At 37.9% G+C, this 25,545-nt stretch overlaps 2 protein-coding genes and 1 pseudogene across 10 annotated transcripts in view; 2 read left to right on the top strand and 1 right to left on the bottom strand.

The window, feature by feature from the left end:
* Positions 1-25,545, top strand: part of LOC126618408 (uncharacterized) — a 90,259-nt gene that overhangs the window by 38,300 nt on the left and 26,414 nt on the right. The gene's annotated exons all lie outside the window — the stretch shown is intronic.
* On the top strand, positions 1,258-16,648 carry LOC126618406 (histidine--tRNA ligase, chloroplastic/mitochondrial-like). 9 transcript variants are annotated; one of them, XM_050286457.1, is made up of 12 exons: positions 1,258-1,708; positions 1,820-1,908; positions 2,071-2,200; positions 2,376-2,468; positions 2,699-2,773; positions 3,318-3,435; positions 12,030-12,172; positions 12,848-12,976; positions 13,173-13,336; positions 13,424-13,499; positions 14,466-14,596; positions 15,729-16,648. In XM_050286457.1, exons 1-11 carry the CDS (start codon positions 1,316-1,318, stop codon positions 14,574-14,576), a joined length of 1,521 nt encoding a protein of 506 aa, XP_050142414.1. In that variant the 5' UTR covers positions 1,258-1,315; the 3' UTR covers positions 14,577-14,596; positions 15,729-16,648. The 9 variants fall into 9 exon arrangements, 5 of the variants coding, with proteins under 5 accessions (XP_050142414.1, XP_050142415.1, XP_050142419.1 ...); XM_050286458.1 differs by lacking the exon at positions 15,729-16,648 and adding an exon at positions 15,176-15,467; XR_007621700.1 differs by having other exon boundaries at positions 1,259-1,708; positions 14,471-14,596.
* On the bottom strand, positions 23,709-24,206 carry LOC126618410 (zinc finger protein GAI-ASSOCIATED FACTOR 1-like; annotated as a pseudogene).

The raw sequence follows: 25,545 nt of genomic DNA, 5'->3' as shown, positions 1-25,545 counted from the left end.
AGCTACTCAACTTAGTCAAAATTTAATTTGGCAGTTCGTTTGAATTCTATATGTTTCTTGAAAATGGTTTAGCTTAACCCTGTCTCACTCTTAACATGGATAAGTGTTAACGTTCAGCAGATTGCTACACCTGATATGCTTTATATTCAGATATTTATGATGTTATCATGTACCATTCTCGTTTGTTTTGTCTTGATGTTGGAAAAGAGGATGGTTTTGTAAGTTAGCAAGTAATGGTGTGGAAATTGGCCTCCTGTATGAGAGATGTGTGTTTGGTGGGGGTTTGAAGGGTTAACTTTTAGAAGCCTTAGATGTACTGTGTTACCTAAATGACTAGGCATCTTTCAAATGATACTATCTCCAATGCCTTTTCTCTCTTATCTTAGCTTTTCAGTATTACCCTAGTCTCGATCTTTTGGTTGGAGCAGGGCATTAGTTTCTATAATTTGGAATCAGCCCTCAAATAGAAGGGCAGATCATAAAAGACTTTCATTTATCGTATTACTTGGTTCTATTCTTTGTGTCCATGGTTTTTAAGATAAACCAAGAATGATTTGTTATCAAACACTGGTGCAATGTACAAATCATTGTCCAGCCAAACCTGGACAGTGGACATTGATGATTGCGTAGGGATATTTTTTAAGTGTGATCTTGAGGACTTGATGAATTGTGATACGCCGTTTTATGTTTATTATCATGGAAATAATGTACTCTGCTTTCGTATATTTTTGTTAGTGGTCTTGCATCTTAATACGACTTCATGGATTTTCTCTCAGAATCACCAAGGAACTGGAATCAAAGGTTCCACCAAAGGATATTCCCAAGGACAAGCACTAGTGTTGATACCGGCTTCTTGTGTTGTTTGCAACAATTGACTACTCGGTTCTCTCTCTCTTCTAAGGAAAAGTTTATTATGTGATGGCGTTTCCTTAGGAATAAATCTTGACCTCGATTTTCTATTCATAAAATGTCTTATCTTGTTTATCGTAATTGATTTTTGGTCTTTACATACACATAAGTAACTATTAACTGCGGAGAAAGCTATAGTTTGTTAATCGGAGGTTTCATGTTCGTATCTGTGTATTTTTGTTCCTTGAGAAGGTGTTCCTCCTTAATCCTCGAGGACCTAAGTCCATCTTTTTAAAAAAAACAATGGCTTGTATGGCATCCTACTAAAAATATTTGGGCTTTCACTATTCAATTTGGGCCCCCGCCATATCCATTCGTTGTTTTCAACCTATTCCTCTGCGTTTTTATCAAAACAACCAAAGACCCCAGTAACCAAAAAGACAATCGAGCCCTCACCACCGTCGCCATGCTCTCTGCAGTCTCGTCTTCCCTCCTTATCTTCCACAAGCCCTTCACTCGCGCTCTTCGACTGCCCCTCCCCAAACCCCCTCTCACCCCAAACCCTAGACCCCTCTCTTTACTCTCCCCGGCCGCTTCTTCTCTCACCCCCAATGCCACCGGTGGCGGTCGCATCGGGGCTCTATCTCCGGCGCCGGCCACCGATGACCTGCAGAAGGTCGACGTTAACCCTCCTAAGGGCACCAGGGACTTCCCGCCCGAAGATATGCGCCTCCGCAACTGGCTCTTCTACAATTTCAAAGAGGTCTCGCGGCTGTTCGGCTTCGAAGAGGTCGACTTTCCGGTTCTCGAGACGGAGGCGCTGTTTATCAGAAAAGCAGGGGAGGAGATTCGTGACCAGGTATGCTGATTTTCTCAGCGTTTCTTTTACCTGCATTGCTTGAATTTGAATTGCATACATACATATATAAATGTATATATTCATATACCTACATTGCACTGTATCGTGTAGCTGTATTGCTTCGAAGATCGAGGCAATCGTCGCGTCGCGTTGAGGCCGGAGCTCACTCCTTCTTTGGCCAGGCTGGTGATACAGAAAGGGTACTGCGATTCTGATTCCGCTGATCATGTTACTTTGCTAGTTAAAGACTTGGTTGTATAAGTGTATAATGTGTATCTATATATTTATTATTTACTCTGTGATTTGTTTATATCCAGGTGAGGAAGCCAAAATTTTTGATCCCCTTGTTTTTTCCTGTCCAGAAAATCTCTGTCCCTGCCATTGAAATGGTTTGCCGTTGGGCAGTGTTGGCGGTACGAGAGGATGACAAGGGGGCGGCGTCGGGAGCATTACCAGTGGAATATGGATATTATTGGTGTACCTGAGGTTACGGTATGGAGCTGATTCCGCTGTATCGCTTATATGATTATGCGATTTTTTGTGATACCTCTTACTCTTGCATTGATTGAAATTTCAATCTGTTTCAGATGATGTTGTATTTGTGTATGTTGTGTTATATGCATTTCCCTAACAAGCTTTAGTTTTATTTTTTATCTTTATGTGCTAGGCTGAAGCAGAACTTATTTCTTCAATTGTCACTTTCCTCAAGCGATTAGGAATTACGGCATCAGATGTTGGATTTAAGGTTTCAAGTCGTAAGGTGCGGATGGTATTTCATGGCATGAACTTAGACTACTTGATTCAGAGGTCTTTGACATCGTATTACCAAATGATTCTCAAGTTGCTTATCGAAAAAGAAACTGACACATCCAATTATTTTGGAAAAGCTCTCCCACTGTTTGCTCTGAATGAGTTTTCATGTCATTTTTAAATACTTAAATTTTTGATTTTATGACTACTGCCTATTGGCCTAACATTTCTACATTATAGGTTTTACAAGAAGTACTGAGGCGCTATTCCATACCCGAATCTTTATTTGGCAAAGTATGCATCATCATAGACAAGGTAAATTGTGAAAGGTTGCAAGTTTTGGATTGCAGCTAATTATGTTCTGGGTTTTTACTATTGTTCTTTAAAAAAAAATTATTATGTGAAAGCCGGGATGGCATTGTATTTGTTTGATTATACATTCCTGAGAAAAAAAACTAAGATTATTTGTTAGTTTAATAACTTTAACTTATTAGATTTTGAAAAAGTTCTTTCAAAGTTTTGCTTTGAAGTACGCTAGTTGCTAGTTCATGTCGATATATTGAAGTTCCTTTGACATTCAATAATTGTAGTATGATGTTCTGCTTTTGTATTTTCTTTTGTATATGCACATATGTATGAGTATAGTGTCTACATGTGCCTTTTACGGTGAGAGTCGTTGAACTTTGTATGCATTTTGGATCTAGAATCTAGTCTTGCTCTTAAGCCTGATAGTACAATGAATATGATATTTTCTTTACAATATTTTCTCCATTTTCTTATGCATGATCATACACCCTAACAAAAAATATAGACTTTTGTTACAAGTTTCTATTCTTTTCTTGATTTGAATTGTAAACAGATAGAGAAGATTCCAGTGGATGATATAAAAAATGAGTTGAAATCTGCTGGTGTATCAGAAGAGGCTATTGAACAGTTATTGCAAATTCTTTCCATAAAGTCATTGACAAAGCTGGAAGGTTGGTCTTAACAATATTGATTCAGAAAGTATTTATATATAAGTTTTTGGCAATAAAAGGTAAAATAACCGTGTTTCCCCCTCTCCAAGATGTGAAAATATATCGTATGTATACTCAGATCAGCACAAATATCCAGGTGTTTGCATATAAACTTGTAAGAGGGTATGTTAAATATTTCGGTATCCTAGACGGCTCACGCCCTCGTAGATCAAAAATTTATAATCTATATATAAATATATATTGTACATAGTTACATATACAAATTATAATATTTTGTATAGAAATATTGTTTGTCGTTCGAAAGTGCACAAGTCATAAACATGTTTAACTCAAAAACATGCAAAAAAAGAAATCATTCATCCAAATATGGTCCACATACATATAAAATGGTAAAAAAGTCTCTTTCCCTTGTTAATATCCACTCATTTTTCAACATTAATATGGTCCAACATACATCCCCCACCCACTCTCTTTCCCTCTGTACATGATAGCGATTTTACTAATTGTAAAACAAGGGTTAAATCATAGAAAATTCTTGCAAGAGAACAAGTGTTTATAGTATAGATTGACTCAAGTAAGGTCGATCTCCTTAGGGACTGATATAAACAATTTACAAGTTTTTGTGTATTTAACTTAGTTAACTCTAAGAACTACACTAATTTGACGAAACTAAATACTACTATACGTGACTTAAACAAATATCTAAAATGGGAATTGGCTTATAAGAATAGTGATCCAACTAAACAAAACAAGTAAATATAGAAACTCAAGATAATACAAATAATTGAAGAAAATTAGATTGATGAGGCTCTAGAGTTCAACCTTTACCAACAACACTCCTACGTAGCTCTTCCAATTTCTTAAGTAATAAAAAACACACATGCTTTGAAGGTTGGGTTTTCCTTGTCTATGTTTTACTTGTGACATTCAAGCTAAAACACATACCACTACATGCAATTTATCTATGACATTTGGATTAAATATAAACATGAGTGATTCATTAATCTTGGTGAAAATCCTTTTGTTAAACCATGTAATCCTTAAAAGTATGATATTTAACTTAGGAGAAATTACAATCCTCAATCACAAGAAGCATAACCAATTTTAACGTGACATTTGTTCAATATTGCATCTGATGACTTTTCTAAGCATCCTAATGGTGATCAAGTATCAAGGCAGATAGATAGTTTAATTCAGTGATTGAAAATATCAAAGCAAGCATGAAACAACACTTAAGCAATTGAAAGAGAAATCTACGTAATCATGTTGAGGCTTATGGTTTCACTCTAGCAAAAAGGAAATTAGTTACACGTACTTGTTTTAATACATAAGGAATTATCCATTAAAAATCAAAGAAAGAAAACCACCATTTTTTACAAGATGAGCTCTGCGATCATCTTCTCAAAAAGAGGAGAATGCTTCTTCTTCTCTTCAAATTTGGAGCTGCGGCACCCCTTACATCTTGCTTTCTGCTCTCCCTCTGTTTTCTCCCCCTTTGCCGTGTTCTGCACTTTCCTCTCGGCTTTTCTTTTGCTCCAAAGGCCAATGAGTGGAATTAAAACCCAATTTTCTGCCGAGTGTTGATGACAAGGCAAAGCACAAGGTGCAGTTACTTTCTTATTTTATTAGCTAGAATGGGCAGAATTGGCCATAACGTTTGGTAGACCAAAAGTCCTTAGATTTCAATGAATGAGATGTCCTTCGAAAGCTTGAAACGTCTGCTTTGTTCATTCTTAAACTGGGAATTTTTGAGCTGAAAACTTGATATGATCATCTTCAATCTCTTGTGAATCAGCTCCAATTGGAATTACTAAAAAATTTCACCGTTTGCATATTTTTCCACCAAACTCGATCCTATTGCTCCTAGAAACACAAAATGGCAAAACCATCACAAACTTAAAACTTTCAACTAAACTAGACAAGAAAAGAAATATAAAAGGAGGAAATATATAGTATAAATATTGGTTCATTAGTACACTCCCTCACTCATACGTTCTCTCTTCTCTCTCTCTTGCCAATATCCACTCATTTTACAACATTAATATAGTCCACATATAACGCTATCACTTTCCCTCTTTTCTGGGTGGTGGCAGTGGCGGTGCTACTCAGTTGGTGGTATCGCGCGAAGAAGAAAAGGGAGGGTTATAGTGTTTCACAAGAGAAGAAGAGTGCAAGGTTGTCGCGGACTCGAGGGTCGAACGAAGAAAGTTGAGAAGTTTTATAAAAAAGAAAATGTCCAGTACTGTCTAACGCGCACCTCGACCACGTCTAGGTGAGTTTTCTCCTACTCCCACAGGGCATAGATGTTTTTACCCCTACCCCTGCCCTGTTGTACTTTTATGCGTAAACGGAAGCGAATTCTAACAAAGTACCAATATCAACGTCGTAGGTAAAAGCTAAAACAAACAATCTCAAACTAACACCAGAGATTTACGTGGTTCGGCGTAAAGCCTACGTCCACGAGCAAAGCATTCACTAAATAAATGAAGATTACAAAAAAGTGTTTAAACTCTCACAACCCAAATCCCACAAATTACAAACCCTAAATCAAACGAGTAGAGAACCTAAAACTAACAGAGAAAATTATCCCAAATTGCTCTCTAACTCACAAACTCACAAATTGACCCTCACCAAATTGCCACACGAATGAGCCACTCTAAATACACTAACCCTAAGATCCTATTTATAATGCATAGGACTTAGGTTACAATAAGAATCCTAATAGGAAATAAATCCAAATTTTAATCAAATAGGTAATTAACAAAATCTCTCCACCAAAGAAACTAAGTAAGAAGTCAAAACCAAACCCAAATAGGACACCAAAACCAAATAGGTAACACAAACCTAATTTATCGCATCATCCTAATTTTGAGCCAAAAACCCAACAATCTCCACCTCGGCGAGAAATTAGCAAACTTCCAAATTTGGGATACCAAAATACAAACGCAAACATGCACCAAATTCTTTTGAAACTGATCTCCACCTAGACTCAAAAAATCCAAAAGTCTTCAAACTTGAAATTTCCTCCAATGCTTTCTCTAACAAATTCCATTATGGAAACTAACAAATACGAAACAAAATCCAAGCAAAAGCTTGAACATACGAACAAAAAATGCGAATTGCACTCCACCCAAAGAGCTTGAGTACCAAGCTCCACCTCTTCACATAACATTTAGAGGAGTTCAGATCAACGATCTTCTACAATGTTTGCATCAACACTAACAAAAGACTTATCAAAAAGCCTCTTTTTGCCCTTGAGTTTAGGGCAATCTACTTTCCAATGACCTTCCATATAACAATAGCTACAAGTGTTCTTTCCAAGTTTGCTCATTTTCTTATTCCTTCCTTGAACTACGAAAGCTCCATCTTGTGTGTCAGACACTTTATTCTTTAGCTCTTTAGAATTCAAAGGGACTTCAACATCTTCCAAACTAAGACTTTCTCTACCAAATAGCATGGTATCGACAAAGTGTTCATACGAATGAGATAAAGAACACAACAAAGTTATCGCATAATCCTCATCACTAATTTGGTCATCCACACTTTTCAAATACATCATAAGTTTATTGAATTCATCAATATGCTTATGAATTGACGTACCTTCATCCATATGAAGAGTATGCAAAATTTTCTTCAAATACAACTGTTTAGCAAGGGATTTGGTCATATACAAGCTCTCCAATTTTATCCACAACTCTGATGCAGATTTGATGCTACCAACTTCACGCAAGACTTCATTCGATAAAGTCAGCAGGATTGCTCCAAGTGGCCGCTCCATAATGTCTTCTTTTTCTTCATCAGTCCACGAATTCGGCAAAGCCTTCACACCCTTTAGTGTTTTCAAAAACCCTTGTTGAACTAACAAAGCACGCATCTTCAATTGCCAAATAGTCATTGCCGTTGAACTTTTTAATATCAACTTTCACCGACGACACAGAAGGCTTCATAGTGACCGCAAGCAAAGCCCAAGCCCAAACCTGGGCTCTGATACCACTTGTACTTTTATGCGTAAACGGAAGCGAATTCTAATAAAGTACCAATATCAACGTCGTAGGTGAAAGCTAAAACAAAAAATCTCAAACTAACACAAGAGATTTACGTGGTTCGGCGTAAAGCCTACGTCCACGAGCAAAGCATGGCGAGGAATTTCACTAAACAAATGGAGATTACAAAAGAGTATTTAAATTCTCACAACCCAAATCCCACAAATTACAAACCCTAAACCAAACGAGTAGAGAACCCAAAACTAAGAAGATTCTCCCAAATTGCTCTCTAACTCACAAACTCACAAATTGACTCTCAACAAATTGCCACACGAATGAGCCACTCTAAAGACACTAACCCTAAGGTCCTATTTATAGTGCATAGGACTTAGGTTACAATAAGAATCCTAATAGGTAATTAATAAAATCTCTCCACCAACGAAACTAACTAAGAAGTAAAAACCAAACCCAAATAGGACACCAAAACCAAATAGGTAACACAAACCTAATTTATTGCATCATCCTAATTTTGAGCCAAAAACCCAACATGCCCCCGCCTCCAAAGCCGCCATGGGGCACGTTTTTAAAACATTGGCTTAGCAATGACATCACTTGTAAGTTTGATGGTAGATTATTAGACTCTATAGATTGGATAAAATTGACAAAAAGTTTTAGTATGCCGATGGGAACCTTTGGTAAGTAGTACTTGTTCCGAAATACAACAATAACAACAAAGTCTTATCCCTAAGTGGGGTTAGCTGTATGAATCGTAGAATGCCCCTGAACTTGGTTTTGCGCCAAGTCTTCCGTTTGCTCCAAGTACTCCATGTCTTTTCTAAAAGTCTCGTTCCAAGTCTTTCTAGGTCTTCTTCTATTCCTTTTGACCTGAGCCTTTATCTCATAATTGCATTTTCTAAATGGAGCATCTGTAGATCCTTGGTTCACATGTCCAAACCACCTTAACCAATTTTCTCTCATCTTATTTTCAATTATAACTGCTCATACTTTAGCATAGATATACTTGTTCTTAATTATGTCATTTCTCGTGTGCCACATATCCAGTGAAGCATTCACATCTTCGCTACACTTTTTTTTGCACGTGGTGATGCTTGACCACCCAACGTTTTGTGCCATAAAGCATTGCTAGCGTTATTGCCATAATATAAAAAAATTGGGTAAAGTCAATGTTTTAAAAAACTCGCCTTGAGGCGCGCCTAGGGCGCCCTTGAGGTTGGGCGCCATGGCTAACGCCTCAGTTTTGCTGGAGTGGGCGAAAGGCTTCGCCGGAGCCACCTAGGCGCGCCTCAGTGAGTTTTTTTTTTTTTTTTTTCTTTACTCCCAAACCCAAATTTTGAGTAGGATTTTAACTGCCTCATACCTCTTCCTTGCACTTTTGTCTCTATGCCTTTTTTCTGATTTTTATTTTTTATATAATGGATGTGTGTGTTGTTTGCGTGCATTGTTATGTGTGCTCATTGTGCTTTTCATCCTCTATTTTATGCATATATAATATAATATATGTATATATATGTGTATACATATTTATAATATATGTGTGCTCAGGGTGATTATTGATTAATAATCTTCTTATTTTTAATATAATATATGTGTACGCTCAGTGTATATATTAAAAAATTTAGGTCCCGTGAGGCTTCGCCTCACGCCTCACGCCTAGGCCGGGCTTCCCCTCGGACGCCTCGCCCACGCCTCACGCTTTTAATACACTGGGTAAAGTACAAAAAACTACTTCAACCATTGATGTCACAACACGTTCATACCTCATCTTTTAAAATTGACAATGTCATAGCTCATCTTACGAATTTGTGCCAATGTCAGACCTCCGTCAATTTTTTTGTTACTTTTTCTGTTAAATGCTGACATGGCCAGAGACGGGACCCATTTTTTATTAAAAAATTAATTTCATATTAAAAATTAAAAAAAAACAAGAAAACAAAAAACCAAAAAAGCACCCATCAACCCATGTCCCCCCTCCCTAAAAACCCAGATCCCCTTATCTTATCTGAGTTCTCTCCCACCCAACCCTTTCTCTCTCCTCTCTCTCTCTCTCTTCTCTCTCCCTTCTCTCTCCTTGCAGCCTGCATCCCTAAAATCCCAAAACCCATAAATCCTTCCCACCCGTCCCCCCCAACCTTCCTCTCCGATCCCATAGACGACAACCCTACCTTTGTCGTTGACTCCAACGATGACAGCCATGACCCCCAATCGCCCCCAAACCCTAACTCTAGCCCTAACCTCCACAACAACATTCCCTTCTCCTCCTCGCCCCCAGAGTCTGCCCCTCCAGCGATTTGCAAGAGAAAAACAAAACAATAACAACAACAATCCCAATAGAAAAACTTTTTGTTTTTCCCAGAAAATTCTGAGATTTTCCTAGAAAATCAGAGGAGGCGCGAGAAATAGAGAGTTGTGATCTCAGAGTGGCTCTCTTTGGTCTGAGTTTTCAATAAATGGTGTATATAGGCGGGTCGGATGAGGAGAGAGGGTGGAGGTGAAGTCCATGGCGATGGGTTCTGAGAGGGTGAAGCCTCTGCACAATTTCAACTTGCCGTGGTATTTGAAGTGGGGGAACCAGAAGCACTTGTGGTGCTAGAAGGAGAGCTCCGACGCCAGTGGGAGTGGCGGGGAAGGGTCTGGGGTTAATCGGCGATCATTGGCTAAGAGGATTGAGAGCTCGCCGGTGGTGTTGACTCGGGTGGGAATGGTTTCTGGGTTTTGGGATTTTAGGGATGCAGGTTGCAGGGAGAGAGAGAGAGAGAGAGAGAGAGAGAGAGAGAGAGGGTTGGGTGGGGAAGAACGCAGAGAAAGGGATCTGGGTTTTTTTGGGGGGGGGGGGGACATGGGTTGATGGGTTTTTTTTGGTTTTTTGTTTTTTGTTTTTGTTTTTGGTTTTAATATTTAATTATTTTTTTAATAAAAATGGGTCCTGTTTTTTGCCACGTCAGCATTTAACAGAAAAACTGACGGAGGTCTGACATTGGCACAAATTCGTAAGATGAGTTATGACATTGTTAATTTTAAAAGATGGGGTATGAAAGTGTCGTGACACTAATAGTTGAGGTAGTTTTTTATACTTTATCCAAAAAAATTTCATGAGCTTTATGGCTTACGAAGATTGTACAACACACCGGATGCACTCTTCCTTTTAATCCATCAGCTTATATTCTAGGGAACTTTAACGAAAAGCTCCTAGTACTGTTCACTTTAACGAAAAATCACATTTTTACACTAAAAAGTCAATCCTTGTACTATTCACTTTACCCTGTATTTTGTTCTTATCGTTAAAACTCAAAGTTTTCAAGTCCTTTTCATTAGTTTTCCTTATATTCTATAGTTAAGATCTCTATTTAGTTCTCCGTTCTTTTGCAAGATAGATCCAAGATGGCGAAAGCGTTCACTCTTTGGTACTTTCTGATCTCCAATCCTTACCCCTATCTTATTTGACCCCATTCCCACTGAAGTTACACTCCATATACTCTTGTCTTCGACGTATTGAGGCAAAGACCTTTAGATTCCAACACCTCCTGCCAAAGGTTAAGCTTCACATTTACACCCTTCTGCGTTTCATCTATTAGCACTATATCATCTGCGAAAAGCAACCAAGGGATATATCTTGAATATGTCCCATTACCTCATCCACTACCAATGCAAAACAGTAAGGACCTAATGCTGAGCCTTGGTATAACCCTATGGTTATGGGAACTTTCAATTTGTCATTCATGAGTTGTTATACAGTCCTTGCTCCATCATATATATCCTTTATTGCTTGGATACATTCTACTCGTACTCCTTTCTTCTCTAGAATCCTCCAAAGAAGTTCTCTGGGATCCTATCGTACGCTTTTTCATCTTGTGCAAATCCTTTTGCATATCTCTATATCGATTCATTGATCTTTGTAAGAGAGAGATTGCCTCCATAGTCAAGCGCCCTGGCATGAACCTGATTTGATTGTCTGAGATTGTTTGAGACTCGTGTCTCTCCCAAGCACTTGTTCTGAAATAATAAAAAATTTTAACCAGTTCTTCTCTTACGATCAGTGAACTTTTGTACAAATGATTTATTTTACTAACCATTGTGATATTTGTTTGTTAAAAAGCTAATCGCAAAAGCTTTAACTGCTAGAAATTACAAGTACTCTTGATGGTCGAGGAACATTAGTGAGGGTAACAAGATAATGTAATGTAACATAGATATTGAAAATGATAATGCTTAACTAAGCTTTCGTATATTAGGTGAAGGTGGATAAACACTTATAGATGACAAAAAGGAATTATTTAAGGTGTGCCTCTATAAGAAATGAACAGACAGAGAAATAGACAATTATCTTGGGTAATGGTGATGATGAATTCAGGAGTTAGTAGTTACTCGTAGATCAGAGAGAAGTGAACGAATGTTGAGATTTGAAAGTGGGAAAGTGGGAAGGGATAGTAAGGAGGTGGGTTGAGACTTGAGTTAACATGAATTGCGGCCACAATAAATTGAACTGTATAATTTTTTCAAAGAGTTGTTGGATTATTTTGGCAATCGTTTGTGAGTAGAGTTTCCAAGGTGATGGGGCGATTATTAATATGCTTTCAATGTTTTCTTATGTAGAGGTTCTTGGAGATGCTGGGGAAGCAGTTGCTGATTTGAAACAACTATTCTCTCTTTCTGACAAATTTGGTTATTCTGAATGGATCCAGTTTGATGCTTCTATTGTTCGTGGCCTTGCCTACTACACTGGTATTGTTTTCGAGGTTAGGATTTCCATGTGTTTTCCCTCCTAAAATTTTGACATTGCAGATATTAGTCATGCTCGTAGAATGATTTGAGTTCTACCATCATTTCCATTTTCTTTAGTTGTTTATTGCTCCTGGTAGTTGATGATATTTCTTTATATTTCTTTATAATCTGCTATTACCTTTTTGTGTGCGAATAATGTCCTGGGGATCATATATGTTACTGCGTGTCTATTTTGGGCATCAGTCTGCTTTGGATGTAGTTTCTGGACATTATCTCACTGCCAGTTTATACATTTATAAATTTGGATGTACTGAAATGCATTTAACTGATCTGTGAGCAAAATTTAGTAGCATTTGTTAAATACTACTGGAACATTTTAGAGTTCTGTTCGGTGTGAAGTGTAAAGTTGGTTGTAATACCTTCATTACTTACGAGACAAGTGATGTGAAAATTTGTTCTCCTAAAATTTCAGATGTAGAACATACTGGAACTTCTGCATTGTTGTGCCTATGTGTAACAACAAACATTTGTGCTGGTGACAGACAAAATAAGCAGCCATATGACAAACTGTTTTTATGTATGCATGATTACTTAATTATGGTGATTAGATCTCCCTTGTAAGTATATAAAATTGCTTCCAATTTTGTCACTGCAGAAGATAGTTCCTGACAAATAAATTTTTTTTTCAGGGTTTTGATAGAGGAGGAAAGTTACGAGCCATTTGTGGTGGTGGGCGATATGACCGCTTGCTTTCTACTTTTGGTGGTGATGACATTCCGGCTTGTGGATTTGGATTTGGTGATGCTGTCATAGTGGAAGTAAGTTGAAACTTATGTAATATATATATCCTATTCCTTGCTTTATGAAGTTTTTTACCTACTAAAATAGAGTTTATGTTTTGGATAATGCTCCTAGTATTTAAATATTCTTCATTCTTATCCACTAATTTCTTTTCTTTATTCCAATTTTTTTTTGGTTTGCCATCTATATGATATTTTCTTGTGGGGATTATAGTTGCTTAAGGAGAAGGGCCTTCTGCCGGAACTCAGCCTGCAAGTAGAGAACATTGTGTGTGCTCTTGATCCTGGACTTAAAGAAGCAGCTGCAACAGTTGCCACCATACTCAGGGGGAAAGGTCAAAGTGTTGATTTAGTCTTGGAGAACAAACCGCTTAAATGGTATTTCCTGCCCCCTTAGAGATGCTTGTAGATTTCTATATCAATCACTGTGTTTCCAATATGTTATTTGAATTTGTTCTCTGTCAGGGTATTCAAGCGTGCAGCACGGATAAATGCTAATAGGTTGATATTGGTGGGAGATTCAGAGTGGCAGAGGGGTATGGTGAGTGTGAAAGTCCTTTCTTCTGGTGAACAACATGAGATCAAACTTGATGAACTAGAGTGATAAGAAGTTTGGTTATTCGGAGGTTGTATTGTTTACTTTTATCTTTGTAGGTAGGTTCAGTTCATAATTGTCTCCATTATGTACTTATAAATTTTTTTGGTCAGAATGTTAATGGAATAGCTGATTTTTGTCTTGTTGATCATGATAAAGCTTGTCATAACCATTTTTTTCGATGGTTCTATTCATTAATTTATTTGTTTGGATTTGAACAAATACTAAGAAATTATGACAATTAGCATATTCCTATATGAAGTACGAACAAATGATCTGTTTGGAATAGCAGGTTGTAGATAGTGCAGTGCAGCATAAACATCCCTTTTATCAGCTTCAAGATTTTATCCTGTATTAAGATGACAAGCATACAGATTGGAGGCAATAGTTAATCTTTTAGCAGTGCTCTGTCTGCTGATTTAAACTCTGTTTGATTGTTAATGAAGGCAAATATGTGATATTTTGACAATAGATATTGCATTTCTAACTGTTTTGAATGGGTATGAAAGATAATTTTGTCTTCTTTGTACTTATGTAAGGTCTGATTAGCCATTTCATTTCTTGTAACATTTTGGTTGGGTGCTGTTCCTCGTGTGGAAATAGCATTCGTTTATTGCCTCTTGGATTGCATTTTATCATTTTGAAAACTCAAGATACCTTTCACCTATTCGAGACTTGTTTCCTTGATGTTTTGACATTATGATTTTGCTTCATGGTATTTACAAGATTTTCAGTGGCCTCTAGAAGTCCTATGATTGCGGCTTTAGTTTGATTGAGTAACATGACATTCTCGAACCATATACAGAATGAAGGGACCTGCATCGTACAATGTGCTTTCCTCTAAATTCAAATTTTTGAAAGACAAGAAAATTTTGAGAACTTTGTTTTATGTGAGACCTGCCACCTTGATAGTGCAGATTGTGTTTTGAATGGTATTGGTTGCTCGGAGTAGAAGAAGAATGCGACCCAGCGTGTCTTCCTGACGAAGAAGAACGTGCAGATGACTTGAAGTCTTCCAGATAATGCTCTGCCGAATCGTCAAGGTACTGTGATCTTTCCTTTCAGAAAGTCGATTTTCTATATTCAGTCATTTCTTTTTAATTCAAACTGGTCTTTGTTAGCCGATTTAGAGCAATTTGAAAATACTCATACCCTAGAGAATGACTTCTTTGGGTCATTTGCCTGAAGTGATTTGCTTGGATATAGGATAGTGTGGGAGGAAGTTTTTAATTTTTGGGTCTGGATTGTTGGAGGAATTGGTAAGTTTAGATCCAGAAAAGATTATTTCAGGTGGCAAAATTATTAGGTCAGACCATGTGCTCACTGCTAAGTTTCTCACAAAGACAAATCTCCAAACCCATAGGCTAGCACTGAGTGCAAGATCCATATCTTCCACCGTGGTTCGGCCTTTGCATCCCGCATTGTCATTTAAGGGTTTTCTCCATGAACCTGCTGTTGCAGTATGTAAGGTCAACCAGTAAATTATGTTGTCCAAAGTAGTTGTTTCTTCGTTACTGCTGCATCTTATCTGTTAAGGAACACCGAATATGTTTGCAATTTTACAATCCTAGTTACGGTGGTATTGCTATTCAGAATTTGGGTTTTAGATGAAATTTTTTAAGGTAGTAGAAGGGGAAACGTCGAGCAGTTAAGATGATAATTTGAAGTTACAGAGGGTAAGTGAGGATATTGCTGTTGACCATATGTTGTGCCCAAATCAGACTGCTGGACATAAGTACAGTCAAATAAAACATTGTTTTCTGAGGTCTTGTAAATGTTATAACGTGCACCGAAAGTAGATACAAACGTTAACTTCTGACAGATTTTATGTATCGTTGGTTTCCTGTGAACGATCCATTGTTTAAAGTTGTCATCGACACATCAGAAATATAAAGTATGATCCCCTTGCATTGATATGATAGCATGATTCTGGAGTGTTTTTTTTTTTTTTTTTCGTGTGAATATGCAGAAAAAATTTCTGTATGAAACACATAAATTTGATGAACCTGTGCTTTGCCAGTTGTATTTGAGCATTTTTTGGTGTCATCAGTTGTATATGATCATGCGTCGATCGCTCTCATCACATGACACGACTCACGTGATAAGAGATAGTCCAATGATTGTATATAAGTTCATAACCGGTGATAGGGCATGTTTTTTTATTTTGATTTGCAGCCTATAAAGGAAATCCAGAGTGGCACTAATCTCAAGCGGCTTGAGTCAAGCCCCCACATGGGTGTTTTGAATTAGGCCAAATCAGATAAATGGTCCTTGTGGTGATACGGCATTCGGAAGATAGCCCTTGTGGTGAAAAAAAATTAGGAATTAAACTATTGTGAGGAAAACTGTTAGGAAATAAGCCCCAAAATAAAATTTCTGTCAAGTCACAGTCAAAAGGCTGCACGTGAGGCTCATAGGTTTAGTTCTTAATTTTTTCACCACAAAGGTTATCTTCTGAATATCCAATTACCATGAAGACTGATTATTCGATTTAGCCTTGCAATTATATCTAAATCTGCATCATCCAAATTTGACACAGCAAGCAGCAAGCACCGCGCTCATAAGCAACCACGTCTCCAATCTCAACGCCATTCTTGTTTGAAGTTTTGATCGGCCGAGAATATTTTGGTGCTTTCTATTTATGGCCCTCCATGCATCATTATCCTCGATATTTATGTGCTTTCTATTGATGGCCCTAAACCTTTGTATTTTTTTCCCTACTTTCTTCTGCTGTTTTTGGTCGTTTTCGCCTTTGTTTTCTTTTGTCCTGGCAGTCTCAATCCGGGCAGATCTGTCACTACTGCCGCTGTGACCACATCCGATGGCTCAGTTCTTTGCTTTTGTGGCATTTTCCTAGCTAGATGCCGTAGTTTTGTGGCATTTTACAACTCCCCCTCACGGGCCAAACGTTTGTATGCATACAATGTTACTCAAATGTGTCTGGGGAAACTGGTTGAGATGATGGATTTATGAATCTTAGTTATTCAACTGCTCACAATTAGAAATTGGAGACATGTTTATCAAACATTGACAACATATACAAAAAGACGGAAAAGTGTCGTTCCAATATTGGCAACATGTTTATCATTATTTTAGCCAATTTTCCGTTAGCTCATTGGAAAAAGGCAATGACTTATTTTCTCATAAGAAACAAGAAAAGTCTTCGTGAATCGGAGAAGTCAAAAGTAGGGGAGAGTAGGAATGAGAAAAAGATCAATTACCTCCTAATCAATAAAACTTCAGATTTTTCATATATTGGATCATGGATTGCAAAGCCACATATTTTTCATTTTTTAATTTCGTACATGTTAGTAAACGCATTTTAAGTTTTCTCCAAAACAAATAAAAGATGGTAGAAGTATTTACTCTTTTCAATTTTATAAATGTGATTTGTAATCAATAAAGATTTAGAGTTCTTCTATTTAAGCAAGAAAACATACGCTTGAGTTCGTATCTCATCTTCCTATCTCAACTAAAATTTTAAGCCAATAGAAATAGGGGTGTGTTGCACATCTTCTTAATTTGCAGACATCGGATCGACTGAGTTAAAGAAAATCAAAGAACATAAATTAATAAGGGGTATAAGAGAAGTAAAGGGGTATATGGATAACACACCCCTAAAATATATGCTTAGTGGTTATTTCAAGAAGAATGTTCACACTCATAGTTAGTAACAAGTGACACACCCCGACCGAGGTCAAGACATGCTGGCCGTCACGTGAGGGTGATGTAGCCATGTGCACAGTGCGGAAGCAATAAAGATAGCAACTATACGAATAATTAAAAACCAGATTACTAGAGTGCACTACTAAACGAAAGTGATAAGAGTTAGTTACAACAGTGAACACTCCTAATCAAAGCATAAAGTGTAGGTGTAGTCCAGTAGGACAAGTACTAGTTACACAGTACTAGGAATTTCCTACTTGTAACATCCCACATCGCCCAGGGGAATGATCCTTAAATGTATATTCCCATCTCTACCTAGCACGAGGCCTTTTGGGAGCCCACTGGCTTCGGGTTCCGTAGGAACTCCGAAGTTAAGCGAGAAGGTGGCCAGAGCACTCCCATGATGGATGACCCACTGGGAAGTTCCTCGTGAGTTCCCAGAAACAAAACCGTGAGGGCATGGTCGAGACCCAAAGCGGACAATATTGTGCTACGGTGGTGGAGTGGGCTTGGGAAGTGGTCCGCCCCAGGCTAGGATGTGACACACTATTATTCAAATAGGTCAGAACTGCCGATGATCTCGAGCCACCAACAGCAAACTTACTTAAAACCTGGAAGGGCGCAAAACAGAAAACGTGAGTGGCCAAAAACAAATGTTTTACAAAACCATTTCATTTAACAACATATCTAACCTCTCACTGTAAAACATGTATAATTTTCCCCATAATCAAGATATAAGCATATACATAAATATATATGAAATCATATCAATTCAATTCATACTTCACATAATCATATTCATATGTATGCCATGCCAAAATATAACGAAGTAAACAATCCAAGTAAGAATGATTTCATGGAAACATGATATGTTAGCCGAAACCCCTAAGGTAGTCTGTACGGCTGAATTCATAGCTCAAAAGTCAATCTGGCCGGAGTCACTAAAATGACCTATACGGAAATATACTGCACATAAGTCGAAACCACTAAAGAGGGTCTGTACGACAAGATTGGGTGAAATATAATTATGCTCAACTCTATTCTCTCATAATAGTTGGGCGATGAATCGCTAGTCACCTACGAGTCGGAACCATGAATAAGGTCTGTACGACAAAACTGTGCACTTAAGTTGGATCCAATATGAGCATATAGTGTGGGAGGTGACGTAAATAAACAAGCATGTACCTCATATCTCTGGCTAATTCACAATCACCCTAGGTGCAGCTTTATGAGCTCAACTTTACTTAATCACATATCACATATCACATATCACATCATTGATGATTCACACAACCAAACATAACTTACCTGAACTCACCTGTGCCTCCACAACACCACATTTATATATATATATATGCAACCACGCAATGCATATTCAAAATATAGAAGCATTTGGCATATTATTTCGAGCATACTTTCCTTAAAAATGCATTTCTGGGAAATATATCAAGTATATAAATATATACTAAAAACAAAAGCCCACTCACTGGTATGTCGAAGGGTTGTAGCCCCTGAGTCGCCCGTGGATACGCTCGTCCTCGGGATAAGTCTCACCTATATGCGAATTAACTATAAAAATGTTATTTTAAAGCACAAAAGCAAAACTAGTTAATAACTTCTCATACATTGCTCAATTTTGGTATTTAAATATACCAACGTGACATACACAACCTCACGAACATCGTGATATTTTTAGATAAATTTTTCTATGAGCCACGCGCCCTCACGCGCCAGGGAGGGCACCGCCTCACGCGCGGCCCACGCGCATCATCTTCAACCTCCACACGCCGGAACTGTGTCACTGACGCCGGATGCTGGGCAGACCTGCAACTGCCCATTTCTCACTCGTTTTTGCACCATTTTTCACGTATTTTATACCAAAATGAAGCTCTTAACTTGTAGAACACAATCATACTAATTTAAAGCTCTAAAAGTCACGGGGTCTTACCGGAGAATTCCAAGAAAATCGGCCAAACTTCGTCCACACGATCCCGACGTCCAAAACCTTCAAACGAAGCACTTCGAGCTTCCTTGGAACCTCACTAAGCTCGCTATGAGCTTGGATTGTCCTAAAACATAACCATTTAAAAGTTTGTAAATAGTACTCAACTCGGAGCTTGAATTTTTAATGTGATATCGAACAAGTTCTTACCTGAAATGGGTACCTTTGAACTCGTATGGTCCTCACGAACACAATGGTACTAATTTTGGCCACGATCCATGAAGTTTGAAGGGTCTTGGGTGCTTGTCTGTACCATTTCGAATGAGAGAAAGTGAAACCGAAAGAGAGAGAAGAGAGAGCACGGGAGAGTGAGAGAGAGATAGGATGTGTGGTCCAGATTTTTAGGTCACCAATCAAAACAACCCATTTTCCTTACTTCCAATTGGTTCCAAAATAATAGGGACTTAACACATTGGTCCCCAACCACACATAGTCCCATAATACCACAAACGCTCAAGGGCACTTTAGTCTTTTCACATTAACGATAACAAAATAATGTACATTTTTGGGACGGGTTGTGACAATCTCCCCAACTTATAAAATTTCTTCCTCGAAATTATACATAACAAATACATCCACTAATAATCATAAAACAATCGTGGATACATCTTCCTCATCCGATCCTTTGTCTCCCAAGTAGCTTCTTCCACTGAATGATTTCTCCATAACACTTATACCAGACGAACTATCTTGTTCCTTAGTTCTTTATCCATCCAATCCAATAGAATCACTGGTTCCTCATCATAAGTCAAGTCCAAATTGATTTCCAAAGGTTGAGGAGGAATCACATGTGAAGGATCTAAAACATAATGTTGAAGCATCGAAACATAAAACACATCGTGTACCTTGGACAACTCTGGAGGCAACTTAAGCCTGTAAGCAACCTCATTGACTCGCTCGGTGATCATATATGGTCCAATGTACCTAGGACTCAACTTTCCTTTCTTTCCAAATCGTACAACACCTTTCCAAGATGATAGCTTCAGAAACACGCAATCGCCTACATCATACTTCCGATCAAAGGCATGTTTGTTTGCTAAGCTCTTTTGTCGATCTTGGGCCGCTTTCAGGTTAGACTTAACTACCTGAACATTGTGAGTAGTCACATCCACAATCTCAGGGCCCACTAAAACTCTTTCACCGACCTCTGACCAACATAGAGTCGTACGATAAGATTTCTCATAAAGTGCCTCAAATGGTGCCATACCAATACTCGAATGATAACCGTTATTGTAGGTGAGCTCCATCAAATCCAAACAATCATGCCAACTATCTCCAAACTGCAGCACTGAAGATCTTAACATATCCTACTAATGTCTGAATGGTCCTCTCAAATTGTCCATCTGTCTGAGGATGATATGCCGTACTATAAAGCAATCTCGTACCAAGAGCTTCCTGGAATGCTATCCAGAACTTGGAAGTGAATCTGGGATCTCGATCCGAGATAATATTAACTGGCACACCATGATACTTAACAATCTGTGGTATAAATAACTTAGCTAATCGGCCTAACAAATACTTCTCCCTCACTGGAATAAAATGCGCTGATTTCGTAAGCCGATCAATTACCACCCAAATGTTGTCATAACCATTCTGTGTACGAGGGAGCTTGTACACAAAATACATAGGAATATTTTCCCATTTCCACTGTGGAACAGGAAGTGGTTGCATCAACCCAAACAGCTTCTTTCTTTCAGCTTTAACCTGTTGGCAAATGGCACACCTACTCACATATTCGACAATTTCTCTTTTCATACCTGGCCAATATTAAAATGGTTTAATGGTATGATACATCTTAGTGCCTCCTGGATGCATCGCATATGCCGAAATATATGCTTCATCCAAAATTTCTTTCTTTAATTCTGCATTATTTGGCATATACATCCTACTTTCCTGCATAAGCATGCCATCAGTTTCTCGAATCTCAAAATCTTTCTTTTTACCTTGGTTCCTTGCTTGAATTATTTCCTGGGTCTCCTCATCAATCATCTGAGCCTTAAGCACACGATCAATTAAAACTGGCCTAACCTGGAAATTAGCAAGCAAGGCTTCTTCTCGATCTTCCACTCCTAGCTCCACTCCAGTGGACCTCAAATCTGCTAGAAGAGGAACATGACAGTCATAGTTGACATTAAGTCTGGCTAGAGTATTTCTACTAAGTGCGTCCGCCACCGCATTTGCACGACCAGGATGGTACTCAATCGTGCAATCATAGTCACTAAGCAACTCAATCTACCTCCGCTACCGAAGATTAAGGTCTCTCTGGGTAAACAGATACTGGGGACTCTTATGATCTGTGAAAATCTTACATTTCTCACCATAAAGATAATGTCTCCAAATCTTCAAAGCAAAGATGATAGCTGCTAACTCCAAATCATGTGTAGGGTAATTCTTCTCATGAGGTTTTAACTGTCTCGAAGCATAAGAAATTACCTTACCATGTTGCATCAATACACAACCCAAACCATTCAGCGAAGCATTGTTATAAACCTCATAATTACCACTATCATCTGGAAGTGCTAGAACAGGTGCATGAGTGAGATAATACTTTAACGGCTAGAAACTTTGTTCACATTTATTATCCCACTCAAACTTAACCTCCTTGCGCGTCAACCTCGTCAATGGCAAGGCAATCACTGAAAAATCCTTAACAAACCTTCTATAATAGCCTATTAGGCCAAGAAAACTCCGTACCTTGGTGACAGTTCGAGGTTGCTCCCAATTGTCCACAGCTGCCACTTTTTGAGAATCCACTTGAACGCCTTGAGCAGAAATGACAATCCATTTGAATGCCTTGAGCTGAAATGAAATGTCCTAAAAATGCCACTTGATTAAACCAAAATTCACATTTGCTAAACTTTGCATATAGTTGGTGTTCTCTCAAACTGCTCAACACTAATTTCAGATGTTTAGCATGCTCAGCCTTAGACTTAGAGTATACCAGGATATTGTCAATGAAGACAATAACAAACCTGTCCAAATATGGCTGGAATACTTGATTCATCAAATCCATAAAAGTTGCCGGTGCATTTGTTAACCTGAATAGCATCACAAGAAACTCATAATGACCATAACGAGTCCTGAATGCGGTTTTAGGGACATCTTCATTTTTAATCTTCAACTAAGAGTATCCCGACCTCAAGTCAATCTTAGAAAATACGCAGGCACCTCTGAGTTGATCAAATAAATCATCTATACGAGGCAATGGATAACGATTCTTAATGGTTACTTGATTCAATTCCTGTAATCAATGCACAACCTCAAAGTTCCATCTTTCTTCCTCACAAATAAGACTGGGGCTCCCCAAGGTGAAGTACTACGCTGAATGAAACCTTTATCCACTAACTCTTGCAACTGTACTTTCAATTCTCTTAATTCAGCAAAAGCCATTATGTAAGGAGTCAAGGATATAAGATTCGTACCTGGAAACAGATCAATAACAAACTCCAACTCTCTATCTGGCGGCAATCCAGGCAGATCCTCAGGGAATACATCCGGAAAATATCTGACCACACGAACATCCTCCACACTACTAGGAGTATCATCATTCAACACCACATGAGCCAAATATCCCTAGCAACCTTTCGACAATAGTCTCTTTGCTTTCATGGCTGAAATAATACCATGCCTCACCCCACTAGGCTCTCCTACAAATGTAACTTTAGGTAATCTAGGACCATGAAATGTGACTGTCTTCCCATAACAATCTATCTTGGCACGATTATAGTGCAACCAATAAGTGCCCAAAATCACATCAAAATCCATAATATCCAACAACATAAGATTAGCCGGCATAATAATACCCTACTATCACTGGACATCGTGGATATACCTGATCCACAACATAGCTATCCCCTCTAGGCATCACTACTACAAAGGGATTATCGTTGGTGGTCAAAAACCGACAAGAAACACCAATTATTGTCGGATATTTGTAAAAATCTGACATTAAATAGTGCAATGTCGGATTGGGTTAGCGACACCAATACTACCGTCACGGAAAGGGTATTGACGTCGTGTAGACCCCTTAATCCGCCACCACAAAGCAAAGTAATATAAAATAAAAAGAACAACAACGTCGCTTAAAAGCGACATCGTATATTACATCGCTTAAAAGCGACATCGTATATTACGTCGCTTATAAGCGACATTAAATTTTGACATGATGGCGCTACTAACCGACATTAAGTAACAATTAAACAATTAAATATTACACTTACTGCCAGCTGTAGCTGACATTACATAATAGTAAACAAATAAAATAATCAATCTACTGTCGGTCTTAACTGACATTACCTACATTTTGATCAATATAATATTTATGATGCTGTTGTCCATAAACGACACCATATATATTAAAATAAAGCATAATAAAAACTGTTTCTCCATTTTTTGTTAATAATAATTTAATATATATATATATATATATATATATAAATAATTCCAATCATATTTCATATATAGGCCAAAGCAAACATTAATTAAAACTAATAACAATAACAGTTGTCCCAATTCATTCTCAATTCATTGTTCTCAGTCATCAGCATTGTTATAGAACTCCTGGATGATCTCCTGGAGGAATTAGAAGTAGAAGCTGAAGAAGTTGCATAAGACACCATATGAAGTTCCTCAGAAAAGATGGTTCCACAGTCACATTTATACTCCCTTGTGCCGCAGGTCTTCTGATGCGCCTTCCAATTTAACTGCACTGCATATTTCTTGGAGCACTTGTCACATTTCCATTTTTTCTCCCCATGTTTTCGGTTGAAGTGCTTCTTAATGCCGGTGAGATCTCATAGCGCCCGAGCTGGGTTGTGGTGAACACACGTTGGCTCGGGACATATGTAGACCCTTTTCCTAACCTCAGTGGTGGTTCTCTGCCGGAGCTTCCATGGAAGGTTATGGCCTTGACGATGCAGCTGAAGGTTTTGATCCCTTTGAAACCCTTTGTTGCAGATCTCACACACAAATCGGTTCGTTGCCATTAGGGTTGTTAGTGATATTGCAATAACTTCTGTGCTAGGATCTGATCACACAAATACAAAACTTTTAGAACATAATTAACTATGTAGCAAAAATATAAGTATAAATAGCAACACTGGTTAATTATGTCAGCATATATATACTTGTGGTCAACAAAAACAAGTGAAATCAAGCAAACAATTGTATATTTTTGTCAACAATTCTTCATAAAGTTTATATTCTTTCGCAAGATAACTCAAATTTGAACTTTTTTTAAAAAAAAAATTTAGAAAAAACAATATATTGTTGAAATGAAATATTACAAGACTCACCCATGACGCAAAAAATTGGTAAATATTCTCGAGTGAATCAATCTCAAATAAGCTGACATGATCCGGAAAGAAGCCCATTTGTTTTGTTCTTCTGAAATGAATCAAATCCTCGCGCCTTGTGTTGAATGTTATATACATATAGTGAAACATGCCAATCAAATCAAGAAACTACTTGATATTAATTCAAGATTATTTGCCTGGAGTTCTTGGAAGATTTCTTTTCTTTTTAAGTGGCGGCTGCTGTGGTTGCAGATGAGTGACAGAGCCATTACTGTTGCTTTGGGCACTGGAAGCACCGCCAGAGCTGGAGCGATGCAAGTGGTTTTCTTGCTGTTTTTGGTCTTGACGAACTTCTAATTCTCCAGTATTATTCCCTGAGGAGAAGCTTCCTTCTTCAACATCACCTGTAAACGAGAGAGAGAAATGGAAGCACGGGAGTAATGGGAAAGACATGGTTTAAATATGGATAAAAACTTAGCGTCAGTTGATAACAATAGTAGCTATAACATAAGACGTCAAAATATTAGGACTTTGCGTTGGTTCAAACCGACACTAGGTCTAAAAGGCCTGACACACTTTTGACTGAAAGGCCTCACACACGTTAGTCTGACAGATTTGTGTGGCGTCGAAATAAGGGCAATTTTGCATCGACATAATCAGAGGTTTCGTCGGTTAAAACCGACGCCAACTCTGACACTGATTGAAAAAGCTTGTCCAATCCATTTCCCCGTGCAGAGTACCAAAAAATAAATAAAATTCATTTCCCCGTGCAAAAAAAGGGGGAAAATTCCCTCCCAAAATATTTTAATTAAACCACAAAATCTTTACACTAGTGGATACTACAAATCAAAGAAAAATCACGATTTAACGGTTATTTTAACTTTGATTTTGATTATTTTTTATAGCTACACTCTTTGACCCTATATGAATACAATGAATGAATTCGATCTTCAATTTAAAATATTTACACTACTGGATACCACAAAATCTTATGTTATACTTTATGAAAGTATAAATAAACTTTAAGTGT

The sequence above is a fragment of the Malus sylvestris genome, chromosome 4 (genome assembly GCF_916048215.2).
Source record: "Malus sylvestris chromosome 4, drMalSylv7.2, whole genome shotgun sequence".
Taxonomy (NCBI): domain Eukaryota; kingdom Viridiplantae; phylum Streptophyta; class Magnoliopsida; order Rosales; family Rosaceae; genus Malus; species Malus sylvestris.
The sequence above is the reverse complement of the archived record's forward strand: the minus strand, read 5'-3'. Positions and strand labels throughout refer to the sequence as shown.